The 22,290-nt window shown below is 37.2% G+C and overlaps 3 protein-coding genes across 3 annotated transcripts; all 3 read right to left on the bottom strand.

Moving 5' to 3' along the window:
* Positions 1 to 3,307: 3,307 nt before the first annotated feature.
* Positions 3,308 to 4,072, bottom strand: LOC140954647 (disease resistance protein RPM1-like). Its single transcript, XM_073404984.1, has 2 exons — positions 3,856 to 4,072; positions 3,308 to 3,546 (listed from the first exon to the last, which is right to left on the bottom strand). Exons 1-2 carry the CDS (start codon positions 4,070 to 4,072, stop codon positions 3,308 to 3,310), a joined length of 456 nt encoding a protein of 151 aa, XP_073261085.1.
* A 2,812-nt stretch (positions 4,073 to 6,884) lies between these two features.
* On the bottom strand, positions 6,885 to 9,514 carry LOC118028955 (vesicle-associated membrane protein 722). The gene is made up of 5 exons (XM_035032705.2): positions 9,150 to 9,514; positions 8,637 to 8,778; positions 8,417 to 8,537; positions 7,588 to 7,650; positions 6,885 to 7,205 (listed from the first exon to the last, which is right to left on the bottom strand). Exons 1-5 carry the CDS (start codon positions 9,337 to 9,339, stop codon positions 7,062 to 7,064), a joined length of 660 nt encoding a protein of 219 aa, XP_034888596.1. The 5' UTR covers positions 9,340 to 9,514; the 3' UTR covers positions 6,885 to 7,061.
* A 10,174-nt stretch (positions 9,515 to 19,688) lies between these two features.
* On the bottom strand, positions 19,689 to 21,408 carry LOC118028956 (uncharacterized). The gene is made up of 2 exons (XM_035032706.2): positions 21,351 to 21,408; positions 19,689 to 20,243 (listed from the first exon to the last, which is right to left on the bottom strand). Exon 2 carries the CDS (start codon positions 20,238 to 20,240, stop codon positions 19,800 to 19,802), a length of 441 nt encoding a protein of 146 aa, XP_034888597.1. The 5' UTR covers positions 20,241 to 20,243; positions 21,351 to 21,408; the 3' UTR covers positions 19,689 to 19,799.
* Positions 21,409 to 22,290: the final 882 nt, after the last annotated feature.

Here is a 22,290-nt window from a genome sequence, read left to right as displayed (position 1 = left end):
ATGGCATTATGAATTTCATTTTGAATATAAAGCAATTAATGTGGATAAAGTGTTGAAAAGTGAAATCAATAGAAACCAATCAACTTTTCTGTCTGAGGTTTGAAAGATTTATTGCACAGGTCATATTTTTTCCCACTAGCAATAATTCCATGTGCCAAGCCTGCACGACTTTTTCCACCCCATTAATGGGGTTTTGGACATTATGGCAACATCCAAGCTATGTGCTTGATGCAGACCCAACTTCCAAGTCCCATCTATGGTAGAAAGATTGTCATGTCTTGCTTTTAGAAGTTTTTAAACCTTAAAGTCTAGTGCCCCAACTTGAATTGTCTTATGGCACTGTCTTTATTAGAGCCAGTGAGAGTGGGCACCCATTACATGTGCTAGCAAAACTGTAGATGCGTTGTCTGATACTGTATAGTTGTAAGGGTGTGAACCCGTCTCCTCGAATTTGGAATTAAGACTTTAGAGAGTCAATGAGTTCATCTACTCGTTTTCATGGGTGGAAGAATAGTCTCCTTGTAAATTGGTGAGAAAGAAACAATTTGTTCAGAGGTTGAAGTTGAAAATAATGTGAATGGGTAATATAGAAAGATAGAAAACAGTGTGGCCTATTATCCTTTATGATCTGAAGATACCTGCTGAGAACCTTGTGTGCTCATCAAGGTGACCCGTTTCTGTCCTTGCTTAGATCTAATAGCATTAACTTCTTACTTAGTCAGGTCATGTTGGTGAAACTCTAGGTCAATTCAGACGGCAGAGTCCCTTTTACTAGACTTTATCTACAAGATAATTTTTTTTCTTTTCTGGATATCATAGGAAAGTGAATAAGTAATGATGCTGTAATGTGTTCAAAACTAGAGGTGTTTTTAATTCACCTTGTGAGTGCATACTGTTTTATCACGTGAATCTTGGCCTAAGCTCTGTTTTTTTCTTCTTTGATCTGTTCTTTGATGAACTACCTACCATACACCATTCAAAAAAGTTGGAGTGGTCCAAAATGAGCTTCAAGTGGCTGCTATATATCACATCAACTTATAGTGATCCTTCTGGTAATAATTAGACTTAGCCCAGTTGGTGAGAAGTGGGGAGCAATTCAGTTGGTGAGAAGAGGGGAGCAATTAAGGAGGAGGTTAAGTTTCGAGTTCCTTTTTTCAGGCTGGACAGGTTTTGCTCAAGCTCTAGTTGATCCAAGCCCAGTCACTAGTAGATGTCTGCAAGAAATTTGTAGCCCAATGCTGCTCAAATATAAAGCATGTCATGCTTGATGGTCAACATTCTGTAGTTTAACCACAAAGCAACTGGACATGGACATCCAGCCTATGAACATAACAGGGTTAATGGCATCTGTACATAAGTTCTAGGATTGCAGCAAATTATTTCAGTTGAGATTAAGAGTTTGAGGTGCTAAGCACAATTCTTATTACCCTAGAATATTGGGACTGGACACCTTGAATCGATGTCTAGAGTCACTATGATGCAGACGAGTTCAACAGCAATGCTCTGGCTGCAGAGGACCTTTGACTAGCCCGTGATGCATCTGAGAACTTATGCTGCAAGTTCTGGTTCAAAATAAAACTGGCATGTTAGCATAGAACATGTTAGCCAAAAAGAAAAACTTCCTCTAAGAAATGGAAACTAACACACACAAAGGAAAAGAGTGCAATTTGGACATATCCAACAAATCACACCAGCTCTGTATTCAATCATAAACTAAGCAATTAGGCATTCCATTCTTTCTAAATCACTTCTGCAGATTATTACCACAGTTAATCAGCATAATCAGAAGCAATGATAATTTCTATTAACGAGTAATGAGAACAAATAAAAGGGCATGCAGATGCGTACACGTGCAAGTGAGAGAGAAGAATTTGGCATTGTAATTCATATAGTAGAAGACATAACTCGCCTTTATGTAGTACAATCTGTCAAGAAAGTCTTTCAAAAGACAATCCAGATTGTGTTTGGAAATAATAGCTGGTATTGGGAATGTGCTTAACCTTCTGGCGATCTACTCTTCCTTCTCCACGAATGCAATCTATGATCTCTTCTCTAACAATTATGAATATCAATACCATGAGGCAATGCCTTTAGTTTCATGCATCTACCAAGGCTCAAACTTTGAAGACCTGGCATCATTTTCTTCTCTAGAACAATCTCATTTAGGTGATTGCAGTTGTATGTATTCAAGATCTTGAGTTTCTGGAACCCATTAAGAAAGCATAACTGGTTGCCTACATAGGCGTTGACGACGATAAGCCTTGCCAAATTGGGCACTGCTTGTAGGCAAGGAAGTGGATCTTCTCTTAATCTAGACCATAAGAAGAGCAAAAATGTGACGGGGTGAAGAGAAGGAAACCAACATGCCACCTTTTCCAATTTTCCAACTAGTTTAAGCTTTTCAAGGCAATGAGGTGAGGAAAGTGCATCTATCCTTAATGGCCCCTCTTCATTAGCTGCTTTCAGAAACAATTTGTGTAGTTTCATGTTGTAAATTGCAGCACACAAGTCTTTCTCATCTGCTAGTCTCACATTTGTCAGGATAAATCGCCTGTATTGTTCTAGGTTCCAAAGTCATTCGATGAGGTTTCCATTCCCCCAACACCTGCCAGGACATGTAAGTTCTTCAGCTTATATATATATATATATCTGATGATGACGGTGTACCGAATGCATAATTAAAATCAGTTCCATATCCGGGATTGTGAAGGTATGCAGTTAAGTGCCGTAGCTACTGCAGCTTTGCGATGCCCCAAGTGTTGAGAAACCTTCAGCAATAATAATGAATATTGCACAAGACAGAAAACAAGAAAAACAGGCTTAGCAATATGTTTACATCCACATGAGCATGAGCGGGTAGCTTTATTTCACTATATATCAAATTAGATTTACATCATGTATTTTTTTTTAATAATACTCCTTTACCATACCGTGAGGACGGTGCCCCACACCCCTAACCTATCAATCATCTCTATCAACAAAAAAAATTAAATTTACATCCCAGAAAGGGCATTTGTCTATGAGCCACACACCCAAAACTCCTTGATTTTGGTTTCGTTAATAGCCAGCGTTTTCTAACTTGGAAAGTTTTCCGATTGACACGGCAATATAAGAAACAATTTCTTAATTGACAAGGCAAGTCACTAAAACTCAGCATCAATATTCTCTTTACGAATCCAAGCTCAGGACTATATTCAAGATTTTATTGACTTTCCTCCACTCGAACCTAACTTCTTGGTAGACATGAGACCGGACAAAGCCACAATTGCTAGACGTAAGCCTTTACATTTTTCAGAAAAATTCCTTGCTAAAAGTCCAAATTTTGTGGGCAACATCCATTGTTGCTTGAAAAAGCTTCAATCCAAAACAATGCCCAAGCCTCGTCCTTTTCAAGAGGTAGAAGCTGATGAACATGGCTTCCAGCCCCAAATGAAAACGAAGCTTGAACGGAACTGGATGTGCGGTTGGTTCCCCGAAGGGCTATCTGATCCGATGCCCATAACATGCGTACTCTTCCTCTATCTATGAGTGAGGCTCTATCTGTATCTGCCCAGCATCCAAGTCATCCCAATCTGCCAGGCGAAGCCTGAATGGAACTCATGTCTCCTTCGTCTAGTCGAGAAGAGGCTGTGAGCCTGTGACTCTTCTATTACATAACGGAGAAGTCCATTCTCGTCATGATCGATCTAATTCCTACCGTAGAAACTTCCATCTTGTTTTCGAGTTGTGAGCAAAATTCTGATTCCGTTCATGCTATCAGGAAGTGCAACATTTATTCACTACAGAGATCTATATATACTCCACACATCATCTAATATATTCAATCACATATTTCCTTCCATGTAAGAAGTTAACCAGAATCTCCACCAATTGGTTGTAACTCATGGTGCTCAAATTCATCGGAACGTCCTCCTTTATTGCTTTTTACAAGTCCTGCTATCATGGCTCTAAATAAATCTTCAATAACATAACTTTGAGAAACAGTGATCCAAGCATACCAATCAAAATGTGGCCTCACAACTTGGCAGTTGTAGGTAGTAGCAGCTAGAGTTATCTTACCTAAACCACCCATTCCGGCTAAAGAAGTAACAGATCGTCATGGTTTTCCCGTTAAGAACCACCCCAACAGTCACATTTTACATTTTCAATCCCAACGAAGACATCTTCGATGAAAAGACAGGAGTCGCCATGACTTTTCATCCATATTCTAGTATCATAATGCAAAATGGTTCCTTCTTAATTTTGCTGCAATTTGATGCCTCACAGAGATATTCTTGGGAATGTAAATGGTTGATTCAAAAGCCTAGTGTACTTACCCGATCGAATTTTGCTGCCTATTCTTGTAATACATGAAGTTGTCGATGATGTAATTCCACCCTGGTTTTCTCTCCTTCGGCGAGAAAATCTTTCTACAAAGGATCTCATGCTTATGAACTCCATCTTGATTTTGTAAATTTCATCAGCAAGTCATCCAAGCAATGATGCTTCATTCTCAAGAACCAAAATGATCTCGCTAGTCAGGAGGTCTACTGTAGGAGATGCCATGTTACTTCCCTTTTTAGCTCTCTATATGACTATTCATGTTATTAGTTTTTTCATCTTCTTCTACTCTTTTCAAGGTTCATGGAGAAAAAATCAATAGAAGGACACAGACTGACTTAATATGATAAAGATTCTTTTCAACTCTGTTTCTTTTTTCTTTTTTTTCCTTTTGTAATCTGTTGCAGTAAACTTACTAGAAGTGCTTCTCTCAATCATGTAGTGATTGAATTACCTCTTCACTGGTTCCCAGAACAGATGAGAGAATATTTTATAATTATTATTACAGAAGAGAGATCCAAACACGAAATTTCTTGGTGGAAAAGGATTTTATTACCAGTTAAGCTACAAGCTTGCTAATTTGGCGACACCACTTTAAGCTGCCTCTTGATTTCTTGCTTCTCTCCTTTCAAAGGCTTGAGAGAGGTGGTTAAAACGGTTAAAAGGCAGAGAGACCCGTAGGAAGTAGTCTTGGGCCAAAAGTATTTAGCAACACATATTCAGAGAGGGCCCATGTTCCATATCAGAAAAGGCCCATATTCCATATTTTGAAAGTATACAAATATAAACACATCTCCATTGGAATTTTTCTTTCTTCTGTTTGGAATGGATGGAGTGAAAAATAAGGGGATGAGAGTGAAGAAAAGAAAATATTTTTTTTTATTTAAAAATTGTAAGGAGTTGGAGGGGAAGATTAAATTATTGAAAAATTATTAAATATATGAGAAATTGCACTATAAATTATAATGAAAGTAATTTACAGAAGAGCATGGTTTTGATAATTTTCTTAATTTTCTTTTTCTCCTTTTCCAATGTTAATTTTTTATCAGTTAATTCAATTAATTACTTTCTTTATAAGTAGTTTTAAATCACAATGATAGTGAAAAAATAGTATTAGTCGTTCGGTGGCCAAAAGGATCATCTCTAGAGAAATTGGAGCGCAGCTAGGGTTCAAGTCTTGTCAAGCACAAAATCCAAGATATGATTAATTATCCATTGTTAGGGTTTTGAAGAATCCTCCTCCTCCCCCTCCGCCAATCATCATCAGCCTCTCTTCTACCTCCTCCTCCATGACCGTCCATCCAATCACCATGAAACCAAAGCCCCACAAAAGATCCAACAAAACCCGCTTCCAAAACCCACCACCACCACCACCACCAGCAGAAAATCCATCAGATTATGCCTTCAAAATAACAAAAACAGCAGTATCACAAATCTGCCAATCAGTAGGGTTTAAGTCCACACAACTCTCAGCTCTTGAAACCCTAACCCATATAGCCACCCTTTACCTCCAAACACTAGCCAAAACAGCTGTGTCATATTCCAATGCATCCAACCGCACTCAGTCAAACATCTTTGACATCATCAACTCATTACATGACATGTCAACTGTACAGGGTTTTACAGGAGGATCCACGCTGCATTGTAGTAGTAGTGGCATTGGCCTTTTAAGGTCTGGTGTGTTTAAAGATATTAAATCTTTTGTTGAGTTCAGTGATGAAATCCCTTTTGCCAAGCCTATTCCAAGAGGGAATTCGATTTCTTTGAGGAGGAATTCAATTTCTTTGGAAATAGATGAATTGGATTCCAGGGGTTTGCATATTCCTAGGTGGTTGCCAAGGTTTCCTGATGAGACTAGTTATAAGAATTGTGGGGAGAGGTGGGAAAAGAGGAGGGAAGGGGGCTTGGCCTTGTGGGAGAATTCTGATTTGGTGAGTGGTAGAAATAAATCCCAGGGGATTTCTAGGGAGAATGAGAAAAGAAGTGATGGTTATGGTGATTTGTCGGTGGAGAGAGGAAAGGTGAGTTTTAAGATTGGGGAAGCAATGAAGGCACAAAAAGGAAGGATTTTAATCTCTTTTTTGTGATTTGTTGCTGGCAGGATTTGAACTCTGTTTCTCTGCCAAAATTGGAATACGCAAACCATACTTGATCTCAAGATTCTCTGCTTGTGCTTGAATTTTGTTGTTTGTGATGAATTTATATAAATACATTCTTTGTTTTTTTTTTACTGGGTTCTAATTGATTTTTGCTTCTATTCTCGCATGCAACTCACGGGGGCAATGAATGATTCTTGTCATGGTTGATTTACATGGTTCAATCTTCAAGCCAAACTTTAATGATTGTATCACCGATGCGATCATTTATCAAAATCACGAAACCTATTCTGGGATTGCAAGAATTGAAACAGGTGCCATGAAAATTCTATTATGGAGAGTAGTTTTTGCTCAGGTAACAAGTTGGCGTGCAAGCAAAAGATTAAGAAAGCTCAAGAAACAGTAGGGTTACAAAGTATGGTGACAATCCAAAATTTTATCCATCAACCAAGAAACGTTGGAATGATATGACAAATAACATATAGGGTTCCATTCACGTTCAAAAATAAAGTTCTTGGACGATATATCAAAGAAATCACTAGTTGCTGCTACACACAGTCATAACAATATATTCGGTATTTGCTTTTGTAACTCGCAAAAGCTCTAGAAACAGTATTATCAAGCCTTCAAAAACATCTCTCACTCTCAGCAGTTGAAGCCTTTGCAAATAGAGAGGACTATGATGAGGATCAAGACAATCAGTATACCCAATACAATCAGCTTAACCTTCATGTTCTGCAGCCACATTTTTCTCCGGATTTGTGTCCCTTGACTGCGGAAGTCTTGTGCCTACAGTTTACCAATTTCCACAAACAATAAAAGGGGATCAGTATCTTTCTGAAACAATGAAGATTAGGAATGCATCTAGATAAATTGTCAAAAGGCATGTTAAGATGGTGCTGCTATAATGCGATATGATTGTTGTGAAACAGGTATAAAAACTAACAACGAAGTAAATTTCATTTAGATGATTACATATTTTCCTTAAAGAAAACCCTCCATTCTTCCAAAACACCAAATTAGTAGCAAAACTTTCTAGAACAGCTTGCTGCTCCCTAGAAATGTCATTAATGTGTGCATCTGTGTGCAGGTGCGCGCGCGCGGGTGTGTGTGTGTGTGTGTGTGTGTGTGTGTGAGAGAGAGAGAGAGAGAGAGAGAGAGAGTCACTGACCTGTTGATGAAGGTTCTCAGTCTTATCCACAAGAAGTTCTATTTTCTCTCCCCTATCCAAAACCTGTATCAATACAGAAAAAAGATCTCTTTTATTCAAACCTCGAAAACACCATGTGTTAGAGGAACCAAGTGCAGCTCAATCTCGACAGTAAATGAAGTGAACACATTAATTCCAAATGGGGTCAGCTGAATTTCATAATCTGCAAACATAAGAAAACACACGGAAATACAGAGAAAAAAGTGTCCATCTAGTCTATACCAATGAACACAATGAAATAAGAAGTCACACAACTTCGGAAAGCACACGAATAAACTGGTGCTGAAGACTCAATTCAGCAATTAAAGCTACCTGTGCACCAAAAAATGGGAATGCCATCCCACTTAAACATAAACCTCAATGAACTGATGCTCAATAACACATGTCAACACATTCAAAAGGCACATTGACAAGTACACCTGAAAGAATCTACACGTTTGACAAATAAGGTAACTTTTGAACATTTTGGTAAAACCTAATGATTCAATGGAAATACTTATAACAGCTTTAAACCAAAGTATTGCATGAAAAGTAATTTGAAAATAATAATCTTGTCAGGAACATGAAATTACTTACACTCGGTGACAAAACACACACACCCCCAAGTGCCCACGTGCACATAAACAAGCAAACTTGCATGAATGCACACATGAAGTAACTTTTAGACGTTTTAACATTCTAGCACTAGTGATTCAACAACAAAACTTGTGCCTCATTCAATCATGTATCACAAGAAAATATAACTTGAAAAATGTGATACTGTGTTTCAGGTGGGCAAAAGGTCACCTACCTTCTCAATGTTCTCCATCATGACACCCTTAACTTCAGAGACCTGAGCTTTCACTTTGGCAAGCTTGCTTATCTCTTCAGGATGATCAGCACAATATTGCATATGTTCCTTCAATTTTGGCCTGCAACAAGTTAACAGTTCACCTCAATTATCAACAACATTAGCAAAACAAAACTTCACCCTCTTCTCTCAACAGTCTTAACCCAGCTAGATCACCCACCCAAATTCCTTGTTAAGACCGTTGGCCTGGGCTGTGGCAGCCTTTCCACCGCCATATTTTGTCACAAAATCATCCTTAACACGCTCCAGAAAAGCTATAGGTACTTGTCTTCCAGCTGATTCAGCTGCAACCACACAATAAGCTGCAACAACAAAAACACTCAAGTCAATCTTCGACGTAAAGGCAAAGTCACTTAGAATCCTTATACCACTTTCATATGTTATTTAAGAACGTTAGAATTCTTAGGTTTTGCATTAACATAACATTTTCCGAAACCCAAAAACACAAATCCTCTCTACAGTCGAGCCACAGTTTCAAGATAATCAAACAGATCCAATTCATGTCTCATCAACCGCACCTCCCTAAATAAAATCTACAAAAACCAAACAAACGCTCTCTTACAGCAAAAATTAATGATAACCGAGTTACCAAAACAGAAAACCCAGAACAAAAACTCTTTGAAAACATAAAAACCTCAAAACTAAACAAAACCCACAAATCAAAAGCACTTACTAAAGCCATTGTCAACGAGGTAATTGAAAGTGTGGCCATCACAGTTGTAAGTAAACTTGTTGTTAGTAGCAGGAAGTTTCTGGAGACATTGAAAAGCTATGGAATTGAAATTCCCACTGAACTCAGTGTAGTCAGCAAGAATCACAGTTCCTCGAGAAACAAATGCATAGATCAGTGATTTCTGGCTCATTTTTGAAAATTCAAAATTTGGGGTTTTCAAAAGAGAGAGATCTGAGAGGGATTTTTTGGTATCTCTCTCTCCTTGATGTTTGTTTCCTTGTTGCTTTTGGGAAGGAGAGAGAGAGAGAGTAAAAGCGAAAGAGGAGAGGGCTTACAAAGATGTGGTTTTTAAAAGGGAAAGGGGAGAGAGAGTAAAGAGTAGAGAAAAAGGAAAGTGAGGTTTAATAATGGGTTTTGCGTGAGAAAATTAATTAGGTTTCCAAATGTTTTAATTAAAAGGGTAATTGAGAGCATAATTTTGTGAGAGATTGTTCTCATTTTTTACATCCATAAGACCACTTTTTTTCTAATTTATCTAATAAATAAATAAATATTTGGCATGGTTGTGAAATTTATTTTCTTTATTTGATGTGTAAGTTAGTGCAAGAATATTTTTTTTAATTTAATAAAAAAATATTGTAAGTTATATTAAGTTTTATTTTCTTGAATAGTTTATTTATATTAGTCTTTATTTATCATTTCAATTTAACATTGATGAATTAAAAAATACATGGAGAATATGAAAAAGAAAAAAAGAAACTTTATTTTTAGAAAACATTATTTTATTTTTGAAAGAAAAAATAAAAAATAAAAGTGATAAATTACTTCATCAAGTTGAGTATCTTCTTTTTTGCCTTAAAAATCAAAGAATGGAATAACCTCCTCTTCTTCTATTTTATTATTATTATTATTAACGTTAATATATAGACCAGTATGCACTTAAAATAATCTACAAATTCTAAAATTAATAATTATATAAATCTCTTTAATCAATTCTCTTTGTCTGCTAGAATTTACAATGATCTCACCATGCAAGCCTAGCTCGAACATAATAATTAAGAAGTGCATGGGATTTGGCTGTTTTAAGGATTCAAACAATCTCTATCAATTTTAGCATAAAAGAGATGTGGCAGACTCCGAATTCTCACACCGGAAAATAATGTGCTACCGGAAAGTTATAAGCCATAGAAAATACCTTTATTTTGAACATCGGTTTGGAGGTAATGCCTTCATTTTGCCCTAACCGCCAAGTTGTAATGATGAAGAGTGAACAAACAAATAGAAAGGGTCATTTGATGTTGCGTGCAGTGTGGTTAATTAGCTTTATTTCTTAAAAAATATCAATTAAATCATACTAAAACTGTTAGCTTTGATAGTTGACTTTTTTTGACGAAATCATTGACTTAAATCTTAGGTGAAGACCGAATGAGGGGGATTTAGAAGCTATGAATATTGTGAGTCTTGGAAAAGGATGTAAATATTTAAGACAATTTTTTTTTATTATTTTCCTAACATTCCTGTTCCTACCATTGGTGCCTGTGCTAATCCTATATATAGTATATATACCTGTCTCCATCCAATATTCCAATCACTTCATAAAATTGTTGCAGATTAAATGACTTTGTAATGCACCAAAAAGCTTTGATTCATGGGTTGGTGTTGATTTTGAGAGATCAATGGGTCTCGTTTCTTATAGTGGAAGATTTTGTTTTTTTATTAATTTTAAATTAATATATTTTTAGTATTTTTTAAATCATTTTAATATACTAATATTAAAAAAAACAAAAAAAAATATCATTAATATATATTTTAATATAAAAAATAACCACAGATATAATATCAAACAAGCTATGAAAATGGTGGAAAGCTTGCGGAATGCATGTCGCTAGCTATTCAATGAGTTTAATTAATTTCTTCCATATTTTCCTCTTCTGGACTGTCACTCATTTCACTATGATAGTCAACGAGTGCTAGCTATTGCCAGCTCGAGACGTCGCGTGGTAAGATTGATCAATCCAACGTTGAGTCTTCATCATCATCATCATCCTCGAAACATACAAGAACACCTTTCACAACTTTCTGATCGTGTGAGTAATGAATTTTGTGCCTGCAGAGTCTCCATTTCAGCAAATGTAATGGCCTCCAACGTCTAAGTCACTTGAAACATGCCAGCAGTCAAAATTAAGAGTCACTTAGCCATCAATCAATGTGATCAGATGTCAACATCTCCAGCTAGAAGACAGCCCGACTACTGATGGAATTGATATTTCTGCATCAAACCGTGCCAGTGTCCAAGACTCTTTAATTTATAGGAACTGGTCATCGAACCTTTTAAGGTTTCTCTTGTGCACATTTTCTTCTGTTCAATTAGGTGATGATTGTATTGCCATCAATGGTTTTTCTTCTGTTTCTTGAAACATTACTCTCTCTATGCAGTGCTGGGAGTCTAGGAACGGATGGAGTTTATGAAACACTAGAAGATCAGGTCCATGTTAAAAGCTACACTGAATGGAACTATGAATGGTGCAAGAATCAAGACATGGGAGGGTAACAATAGATCAGAAAGAGCCAGAAATTAGTACTGATGTTATGGTTTCTTCGTTCTCTAGGGTGGATCATGATATGTTAGGAAGGAAGATCACTTTCGAGAATATCACAGTACTTGTAAATTCAAGAAACCCTATTATTATTGACCAACATTTCAACCGTAATGGCATGGGGAATGACTCTGCTATGCAAATCAGTGATGTAACATACGGCACTGTGCTTGGACCTTCAGCTTCTTCTTTTTTTAAGTCATATATTAAAAAGAACATAAAATCAATAGCAAAAGCAAAATATAAGGGAAAAAAGACTTAAGAAAAAATTTGTTACGACAAAAACAAAGATACCATCTAAAATTTTTAATTACACCACAATTTAATACCATCAGAAAATCTTAAAACATTATTTTTTATATAAATAAAGTTTGAATCTAGATTATACAACTAAATAATAACTCGATAAAGGATGGTGATGAAACAATCAAACAAGTTTATAATTCCCTCCTCAAAATTAATTTTGTTCCTCAACAACCAAATACCCCAGGTAGTACTATTGGAGATTAATCTTTAAGCTAACCTTTGAAATTTATCTTGCACCATTCCGAGTCATTATAAAAGCATTGAGTCTAGTGTGCTTAGTAAATAACATTAGATACCTTATCAATCCAAAACTTTCATCCAAATACTTTTAGTGAAGTTACAGTATATAAAAAGGTGCTTTAAAGTTTTCAAATCTGATTTGCAAAAGACACACAAAACTTGAGTAACAGGCAAAACATGCTGGTGATGAAGAAAAATTCTTGTACAAACTTTATTCTGGATTGCCAACCAAAGAAATACCTGAACTTTTAAAGGGGCCCCTTTAATCTAGACGTTGGCTTCAAAAACTCTATCATTAGCAGAAAAGGTATTATCAATTAGGGTGCAACAAAACTTAATTGAGAAACTTCCATCAGAATTACATGGCCATATAATTTTGTCATCTTTTTCATGCCCAATTATCATTGCCTCCAACATTGAGAGCAATTGATGATATTGTTGTTCTTCATAAGAAAAGAGGTTCTTGCGCCAAACCAAATTTCATCGTCTAATGATCATTCACACATTGACCCATCTCATCAACTAAACCATTTTGAATAGTAGAAACTTTGTAAAGCCTGGAGAAAATGCTACGCAAATCATTTGATCCTATCCACACATCAGACCAAAAGAGAATGGAGGATCTATTACCAATCATGAATTTAATGTTTTGACATAATACTGAACCGATAACACTGTTTGGATCCAAAATTGACAAAATATCTTTTCAAAATGGAAAAATATGATCATGCAATTTTGGGATTCCATTCTAAAAATTTTAGGAGTTACCTATTTTTATAAACTATGACCTGACAAGCTTAGCCTCCATATGGATAATATCCATTTGAAAAGCATCATATACTTTCAGACATTAAATAACCCAACCCAAGACCTATTTCTTTTCTAACTTTCATAAGAATACGCCACTTCACCTTATAATTGTCACGACCCGATTCCCGGATCCATGACCGGCACATAGGCAAGGTTCCCCTCCAAGGTTCCAAACCTATGCGAACCCAAACTTACATACAATCTTATCCTTCAAAACTCAATCAGAGTTGTTCAACGCAGCATAAACAACAAACTAACTTCATAATATAATTCGATTGTCTTAATACAAGATTTAATATAATTTCATAGTTTTGGAGCACTAACTTGACATAAAAAGAAAGATACAAATTACAACCAAAAGCAGGTTCGGAAGGTTCAACAAAAGTAACCCGCTATCAAGCTATAAGCCTGAAAAGAATAAATAATGAGAGGGTGAGTTCAACAACTCAGTGAGTAGATAACGTTCAATATACACACACGAGATAATATAGCAATGAGAAATATATACACAAGTATGGCTTTAGTTCTTATACGAAGGTTTATCAAATAGGCCATAACAAGAATATCATATGGTAGAACTCGTCAGAAAATCAAAATGCAATGAGCATGAGGCTCCGTACTGTTGGATGATCAGTCCACACAGGTTGGTGTCTCCCCCGACCAACTAGGGTTCAGATACGATGTGCACAAAGACTAACACTACCCTGTTAGCATGGGTATTCTGACTGACATACCATAGGTTCATAATCATAATCAAACAAACATATTCATATCTCAAAGCTCAACTCATGACATCAATCAAATGAGGAGCATCAATTCAGAATTCACTTCAAAATACATACTGGTTCATATCAAGAATTCAGATTCAATAATTGATCATGCTTTATCATAACAAGGATAATAATCAATATATATTATCAAGAAGCATGATCCAATTCATATTAACAAATCAAATATTTATAATATTTCTCATGCATATGGAAAATTATCCACTCACCTGATTCAAAAGCAAACAGAAGCCAAAAGCAAACACTGAAGAAAATCCTACTGACGTCCCGCCGGTAGAATATCAGGATTATCTGAATACAAAGGAAATATTTTCAAGAACGACTCGAAAGAACATATAACCTATTTAATACACTTAACTAAGGGTGTATTCCGTAATCCTATATGTTTTTAAATTAACTAGTCACTTTTCTCAAAAACCCAAAATCTAACGGTTTTTCCCAAAATCTAATCCATAATAAAAACAACTAATAAAATTGGTAATAATTCACTAAATAACCCTTAATTATTCATCAACTAATCTGCAAAACCTAATATTACAGCTAGGGACTAATCTGGAATTTTTCCATAGTTTAGGGCCAAATTGTAACTTTTATCAAATGGAGGACCAAACTGAAATTTGTCATAAATCCATGAATATACTGAAATTCTGACCTTAATTAATCCTCAATTCTGCCCAGGATGTATCATTATGCTTCAGGGATCATTCTGGAATTTTACTAAATTTTTAGGGTCAAATCGTACTTTTTGTCAAATTGGAGGACTAAATTGAAAGTTTGAAATTATCTTATCTATACAGTAATTCTGTCCATAATTCATATGTTATTCTGTTCAGAATCTCGGAATATGCTCCAGGGACCAATTTGTAATTTTCCAAAGTTCAGGGACTAAACTGTAATTTTTCGGAAATTGAGGGACCAAATCGAATTTTCGTCATCTTCAACCTCCAGTCCAGATTTTAACAGAAACCCCACTGTTCTCTCCCCTGATTTCTAACTCAAATTTCACCATTTACACAATTCTATAACTCAAAATCATCATAATCTTCCATAATCAACTAAATCATCAATTAAACACAACAATCAACCCTTAACCTTCAATTTAATTCATCAATTAAAACCCAAAAAAACAAATTCTCAAAACCCTAACATTCATAAAAACTGAAATTAAAGTTGAATTAACATATTATACATATTAAACAACCTAAATCTTACCTTTTCCACTTATTTCCTCCAAATCTCTTCCTTTTTCCCTTATTTTCCCTTCTTTTCTCTTCTTCTTCTTTCTCTCTTCTCTCTCACGGTTCTGCTCTCTAATTTCAGATCACTTTCCCTTTTTTTTTTTTTTACTTCCTATTTATATTTATCAACTATTGGTCAATTACCACACTACCCTTCAATCATTTATACCCTCTCTTTAAGCCTCCAAGGGCTTTGTTGTAATATCCTATCTTATAAATTTCAAAACATTACAATCTCTCCACCTTATAAAAGTTTCGTCCTCGAAACTTAATAGAAAAGATTGAATACTTACCGAGATTATAAAAAAGATGAGGATACTCCTCACGCATCTTATCCTCGAGCTCCCATGTCGCTTCCTCACGTGAATGGCCTTTCCATTTCACTTTCACTGAAGCTATGTCCTTCGACCTAAGCTTCCTCACTTGTCGGTCGATTATAGCTTCCGGTTGCACCTCATAAACCATATCATCCCTCAAGTCAATGGGATGAACCTCTAACACATGCGATGGATCTGACATATATTTCCTTAACATGGAAACATGAAATACCGGATGAATAGCAGACAAGTTTGGTGGTAATGCTAACCTATAAGCAACTACCCCAACTCTCTCCAGAATCTCATACGGTCCAATGAATCGAGGACTCAACTTGCCTTTCTTCCCAAACCTGAATACTCTTTTTGTAGGTGATACTTTTAAGAACACACAATCACCCACTGAAAACTCTAAGTCACGCCTTCTTTTATCCGCGTAACTTTTTTGTCTACTCTGAGCTGTTTGAAGCTTCTTTCTAATTACCTCTATCTTCTCTGAGGTAATCTGAATCAACTCTGGTCCCAGTAGCCTCTTCTCACCAACCTCAAACCAACAAACCGGTGATCTACACTTTCGACCATATAAAGCCTCATAAGGTGCCATCTCTATGCTAGCCTGATAACTGTTGTTGTAAGCAAATTCCACTAATGGTAGGAACTTACTCCAACTAACTCCAAAATCCATAACACAAGCCCTTAACATATCCTCCAAGGTCTGAATAGTCCTCTCAAACTGACCATCTGTCTGAGGGTGAAAAGCTGTACTCAACTGCACCTTAGTACCCATAGCTTCTTGAAATTTCACCCAAAACCGCGATGTAAATTGTGGACCTCTATCAGACACTATCGAGATTGGCACTCCATGCAACCGTACAATCTCACTAATAAACAATTCCGCCAACTTTGCATATCCATAAGTAATCTTAACTGGCAGAAAATGGGCTGATTTGGTCAATCTGTCAACAATCACCCATATCGAATCATAACCCTCCTGACTTCTAGGCAATCCTGTCACAAAGTTCATTGTGATCCTTTCCCACTTCCATTCTGGAATCAACAATGGTTGTAACAATCCAGGAGGTTTCTGGTGTTCACCCTTTACCCTCTGACAGGTCAAACACCTAGAAACAAAATCTGCTACATCAGCCTTCATCCTATTCCACCAATAACACACCTTAAGGTCTTTATACATCTTGGTGGAACCTGGATGCATTGTGTAAACTGTCTGATGTGCCTCTATCATCAATTCTCTCCTCAGATCATCAACATCAGGTACACAAAGCCTATCCCTATATCTCAGCACATCATCATCACCAATCACAAAACTTGCAGCCTTACCCTGCTCAACCTCATTTCGAATCCTGAGTAGGGAATCATCTTTCTTCTGAGCTGCTTTTATCTTATCAAACAAATCTGACTTAACCTGAAAATGAGCAATCATTGCTCCAGCTTCACTAAGATCAAATCTGACTCCTTCATCCACTAACTCATGCAACTCCTTAATCAGAGGTCTTCGTACCTCCTGAATATGAGCTAAGCTCCCTGATGATTTTCTACTCAAAGCATCGGCAACTACATTTGCCCTACCCGGGTGGTATTGTATGGTACAATCATAATCCTTCAGCAGTTCCATCCATCTCCTCTGCCTCAGGTTTAGATCCCTCTGCTGAAAGATGTATTTCAAACTCTTGTGATCTGTAAAGATCTCACAAGTTTCACCATACAAGTAGTGCCTCCAAATCTTCAAAGCAAAAATTACAGCCGCCATCTCTAAATCATGTGTAGGATAGTTCTGTTCATGCTTCTTCAGCTGCCGTGAAGCATAGGCAATAACCTTGCCATGTTGCATTAGAACACATCCTAACCCCACTCTTGAAGCATCACAATACACTGTGTAACCACCAGAACCTGATGGTACTGCTAGAATAGGCGCTGTAGTCAATCTCTCCTTCAACTCTAAGAAACTTTTCTCACAAGCTTCAGACCACTGAAACTTAACATTTTTCTGCGTTAACTTAGTCAATGGTGCAGAAATTCGAGAAAAGTTCTCCACAAACCTTCGATAGTAGCCGGCCAAACCTAAGAAACTTCTAATCTCTGTCGCCGAAGTAGGCCTAAGCCACTGCTTAACTGCTTCAACCTTTTGAGGATCAACCTCAATCCCATTCCTTGACACTACATGCCCAAGAAATGCTACACTCTCCAACCAAAACTCACTCTTTGAGAACTTGCCATACAACTGATGATCTCGCAGAGTTTGAAGCACCATTCTCAAATGCTGCTCATGCTCCTCTCTAGACCTCGAATACACCAAAATATCATCAATAAAAACTATCACAAATCGATCAATAAATTGACCAAACACTCTATTCATCAAGTCCATAAAAGCTGCTGGTGCATTCGTCAACCCAAAAGACATCACTAAAAACTCATAATGACCATACCGAGTTCTAAAAGCTGTCTTTGAAATGTCCTCCTCCCTAATCCTCAACTGATGATACCCAGATCGAAGATCGATCTTAGAAAAGAATTGAGCTCCCTGTAACTGATCAAACAAATCATCTATACGAGGGAGTGGGTATCTATTTCGAACTGTCACCCGATTCAATTGCCTATAATCTATACACAACCTCAATGACCCATCTTTCTTCTTCACAAACAACACCGGGGCTCCCCAAGGGGACACACTTGGTCGGATGAACTTTTTATCCAACAAATCCTGCAACTGCTCCTTTAACTCCCTCAATTCTGCTGGCGCCATTCTATATGGTGCCATTGATATTGGTTCGATACCCGGAACCAAATCAATACAAAACTCAATCTCCCTATACGGAGGCAATCCAGGTAAGTCATCAGGAAATACATTGATAAACTCTCTTACTATAGGGACTTCCTCTAACTGGGGAACTTCTTTCTCTACATCCACTATATATGCTAGGTAGCCCTGTACCCCTTTTCGGACCATTTTTCTCGAGATAGCCGACAACATAATTGATGGAGACCCAATCTTATCTCCTTGAAATACCAACCCAACTTCTTGATCTAGATCAAACATTATTTTCTTACCCCAACAATTTACCGAAGCCCTATGCTTAGCCAACCAATCCATTCCTAAAATCACATCAAAATCAACCATATCTAAGACATTTAAGTCTCCCATAAAGATCTTATCTCCAATCTCTATTTCACAATCCAGATACACATACTTTACTAATATTAGCTCATCTAAGGGAGTGGAGACTGAAATGGGGGATTTTAACAAGGTTGGTTGTTTATCTAACCTCATGGAAAAATATGGGGACACAAACGAATGAGTTGCACCCGTATCAAACAAAACTTTTGCTTCAAAAGAGCAAACAGGAAGAATACCTGAAACAACTGTGTTGGATGCCTGAGCATCCTGCTGAGTCAAGGCAAAAACTCTAGCATGCCCTTGACCCTGCTCTATCTGACCTCTATCACCTGCACCCCGACCTCTCTGACCACGGCCACCAAAACCTCTACCCCCATGAGCCACAGACTGGCTCGTCGATGGTGCCTGAATAGGATGCTGGACTGAAGTAGATAACCCTGAAGTGGACAACTGTCTCCTCGGGCACTCTCTAATCTTATGACCTATCTGGCCACAACTAAAACAAGCCCCGGTCCTTCTATAACACTCTGCACTGTTATGACCTCCTCCACAGTGCTGACACAAAGAACTATCCCCAGATGAAACAAATGAACTACGAGGTGCAGTCTGAACTAAACTCTGGGTACCACTACTGCCACTCTGACCACTTGAGCCACTACCTGACGGTCTCTGTCTAAACCTTCTCTGAACCCATGAGCCTTGACGACCACTTCGACCCCTAAACGGACCTGCACTTACTCCCTGTTGCCTAAAAGACTGACCCTCATCTCTAGGCCTCTTAGACTGGCCAACAGTTATGTCCTCTATTTCACGCGCCTCTAGCAATCTGGCACTATCAACAGCTGAGGAGTAGGATGGAAACACTTGTGGCGCCAATACCATATACATAGAGGATTTGAGTCCTCTAATGAATCTCTTCACCCTCCATTCCTCAGTGGGTAGAAGATATTCTGCATACCTAGACAGTTGAGTGAACTTCAGATCATATTCCTCCACTGTCATGCTCCCTTGAGATAGCCTCTCAAACTCATAAAGTCGAGCATCCCTGATGCTCTGAGGGAGAAACCTGTCTAAGAACATGGAGCTAAACTCCTTCCATGTCCATCGAGCCTCTACTGGTCTTGCTCTTTCCCTAGACTCAAACCAAGAGATTGCCACATCTCCTTCCAACCTGAACGATGCCAAACTCACAGCTCGGTGGTCTGTACATCCCAAAGCTTTACATCATCGCCAAATGTCATCTAGGAACCTCTGAGGATCCTCTGAACTGTCTATCCCAGTAAAAATAGGAGGTGCCAACTTCATAAAGGCATCCAATGGCACATTAACTCCCTGAACAGTGTGGGATGTCGAGGGTACATCTTTATCCCTCATTCTGTCTCTCTCCATAGTAAACTCTATCCAAGTCTGCACAACCTGGCTAAGTTGTTGAACCTCTGTAACAGGCTCAGGGTCAACTACCCTCACACCTGTTTCATCAACCATATCTTCCTCTTCTATCCCCTGAGGCTCTTCCTCCACTGGTGGAGGTACCTCATCAACATGTTGAGGCACGGGTGGACCACGCCTCCTTCTCTGCCTTGCAGTTATCAACTGCATAATAGGGACATCATCCTGATCATCATCTACCCTAAGAGTATCAGTTGTTCGTCTATTCCTCGGCATTTCCTAAAATAAAAGTGAGAGCACTTAAGTCATGCTGGAACAATAGCATGATGATTATCACAGAATTTTAGGATAGCATATCTATCACAAGGAAGAAGACATACTTGATGAGACTTTAAAATTTCAAAAACAACAAACAAGACAATACGGATCCTAATGCTCCACTTATTATGAAATTAATTATATTATTGTTTCTTTAACCTAAAGCTCTGATACCAAGTTTGTCACGACCCGATTCCCGGATCCATGACCGGCACATAGGCAAGGTTCCCCTCCAAGGTTCCAAACCTATGCGAACCCAAACTTACATACAATCTTATCCTTCAAAACTCAATCAGAGTTGTTCAACGCAGCATAAACAACAAACTAACTTCATAATATAATTCGATTGTCTTAATACAAGATTTAATATAATTTCATAGTTTTGGAGCACTAACTTGACATAAAAAGAAAGATACAAATTACAACCAAAAGCAGGTTCGGAAGGTTCAACAAAAGTAACCCGCTATCAAGCTATAAGCCTGAAAAGAATAAATAATGAGAGGGTGAGTTCAACAACTCAGTGAGTAGATAACGTTCAATATACACACACGAGGTAATATAGCAATGAGAAATATATACACAAGTATGGCTTTAGTTCTTATACGAAGGTTTATCAAATAGGCCATAACAAGAATATCATATGGTAGAACTCGTCAGAAAATCAAAATGCAATGAGCATGAGGCTCCGTACTGTTGGATGATCAGTCCACACAGGTTGGTGTCTCCCCCGACCAACTAGGGTTCAGATACGATGTGCACAAAGACTAACACTACCCTGTTAGCATGGGTATTCTGACTGACATACCATAGGTTCATAATCATAATCAAACAAACATATTCATATCTCAAAGCTCAACTCATGACATCAATCAAATGAGGAGCATCAATTCAGAATTCACTTCAAAATACATACTGGTTCATATCAAGAATTCAGATTCAATAATTGATCATGCTTTATCATAACAAGGATAATAATCAATATATATTATCAAGAAGCATGATCCAATTCATATTAACAAATCAAATATTTATAATATTTCTCATGCATATGGAAAATTATCCACTCACCTGATTCAAAAGCAAACAGAAGCCAAAAGCAAACACTGAAGAAAATCCTACTGACGTCCCGCCGTAGAATATCAGGATTATCTGAATACAAAGGAAATATTTTCAAGAACGACTCGAAAGAACATATAACCTATTTAATACACTTAACTAAGGGTGTATTCCGTAATCCTATATATGTTTTTAAATTAACTAGTCACTTTTCTCAAAAACCCAAAATCTAACGGTTTTTCCCAAAATCTAATCCATAATAAAAACAACTAATAAAATTGGTAATAATTCACTAAATAACCCTTAATTATTCATCAACTAATCTGCAAAACCTAATATTACAGCTAGGGACTAATCTGGAATTTTTCCATAGTTTAGGGCCAAATTGTAACTTTTATCAAATGGAGGACCAAACTGAAATTTGTCATAAATCCATGAATATACTGAAATTCTGACCTTAATTAATCCTCAATTCTGCCCAGGATGTATCATTATGCTTCAGGGATCATTCTGGAATTTTACTAAATTTTTAGGGTCAAATCGTACTTTTTGTCAAATTGGAGGACTAAATTGAAAGTTTGAAATTATCTTATCTATACAGTAATTCTGTCCATAATTCATATGTTATTCTGTTCAGAATCTCGGAATATGCTCCAGGGACCAATTTGTAATTTTCCAAAGTTCAGGGACTAAACTGTAATTTTCGGAAATTGAGGGACCAAATCGAATTTTCGTCATCTTCAACCTCCAGTCCAGATTTTAACAGAAACCCCACTGTTCTCCCCTGATTTCTAACTCAAATTTCACCATTTACACAATTCTATAACTCAAAATCATCATAATCTTCCATAATCAACTAAATCATCAATTAAACACAACAATCAACCCTTAACCTTCAATTTAATTCATCAATTAAACCCAAAAAAACAAATTCTCAAAACCCTAACATTCA

Source organism: Populus alba, chromosome 15, assembly GCF_005239225.2.
Source record: "Populus alba chromosome 15, ASM523922v2, whole genome shotgun sequence".
Taxonomy (NCBI): domain Eukaryota; kingdom Viridiplantae; phylum Streptophyta; class Magnoliopsida; order Malpighiales; family Salicaceae; genus Populus; species Populus alba.
This window is presented reverse-complemented; position numbering and strand designations above follow the sequence as displayed.

What these genes read in the sequence shown, in the direction of transcription:
- LOC118028955 (XM_035032705.2), bottom strand. Translation starts at nt 9,339, where the DNA reads ATGAGCCAGAAATCACTGATCTATGCATTTGTTTCTCGAGGAACTGTG. An exon ending in GGTCTTAACAAGGAATTTGG is followed by an intron (nt 8,538 to 8,636) that starts GTGGGTGATCTA and finishes AACTTGTTGCAG; the next exon opens with GCCAAAATTGAAGGAACATA. An exon ending in CTGAGAACCTTCATCAACAG is followed by an intron (nt 7,206 to 7,587) that starts GTCAGTGACTCT and finishes GGTAAACTGTAG; the next exon opens with GCACAAGACTTCCGCAGTCA.
- LOC140954647 (XM_073404984.1), bottom strand. Translation starts at nt 4,072, where the DNA reads ATGGGTGGTTTAGGTAAGATAACTCTAGCTGCTACTACCTACAACTGC. An exon ending in ACCAATTGGTGGAGATTCTG is followed by an intron (nt 3,547 to 3,855) that starts GTTAACTTCTTA and finishes GATGCTGGGCAG; the next exon opens with ATACAGATAGAGCCTCACTC.
- LOC118028956 (XM_035032706.2), bottom strand. Translation starts at nt 20,240, where the DNA reads ATGCCGAGGAATAGACGAACAACTGATACTCTTAGGGTAGATGATGAT.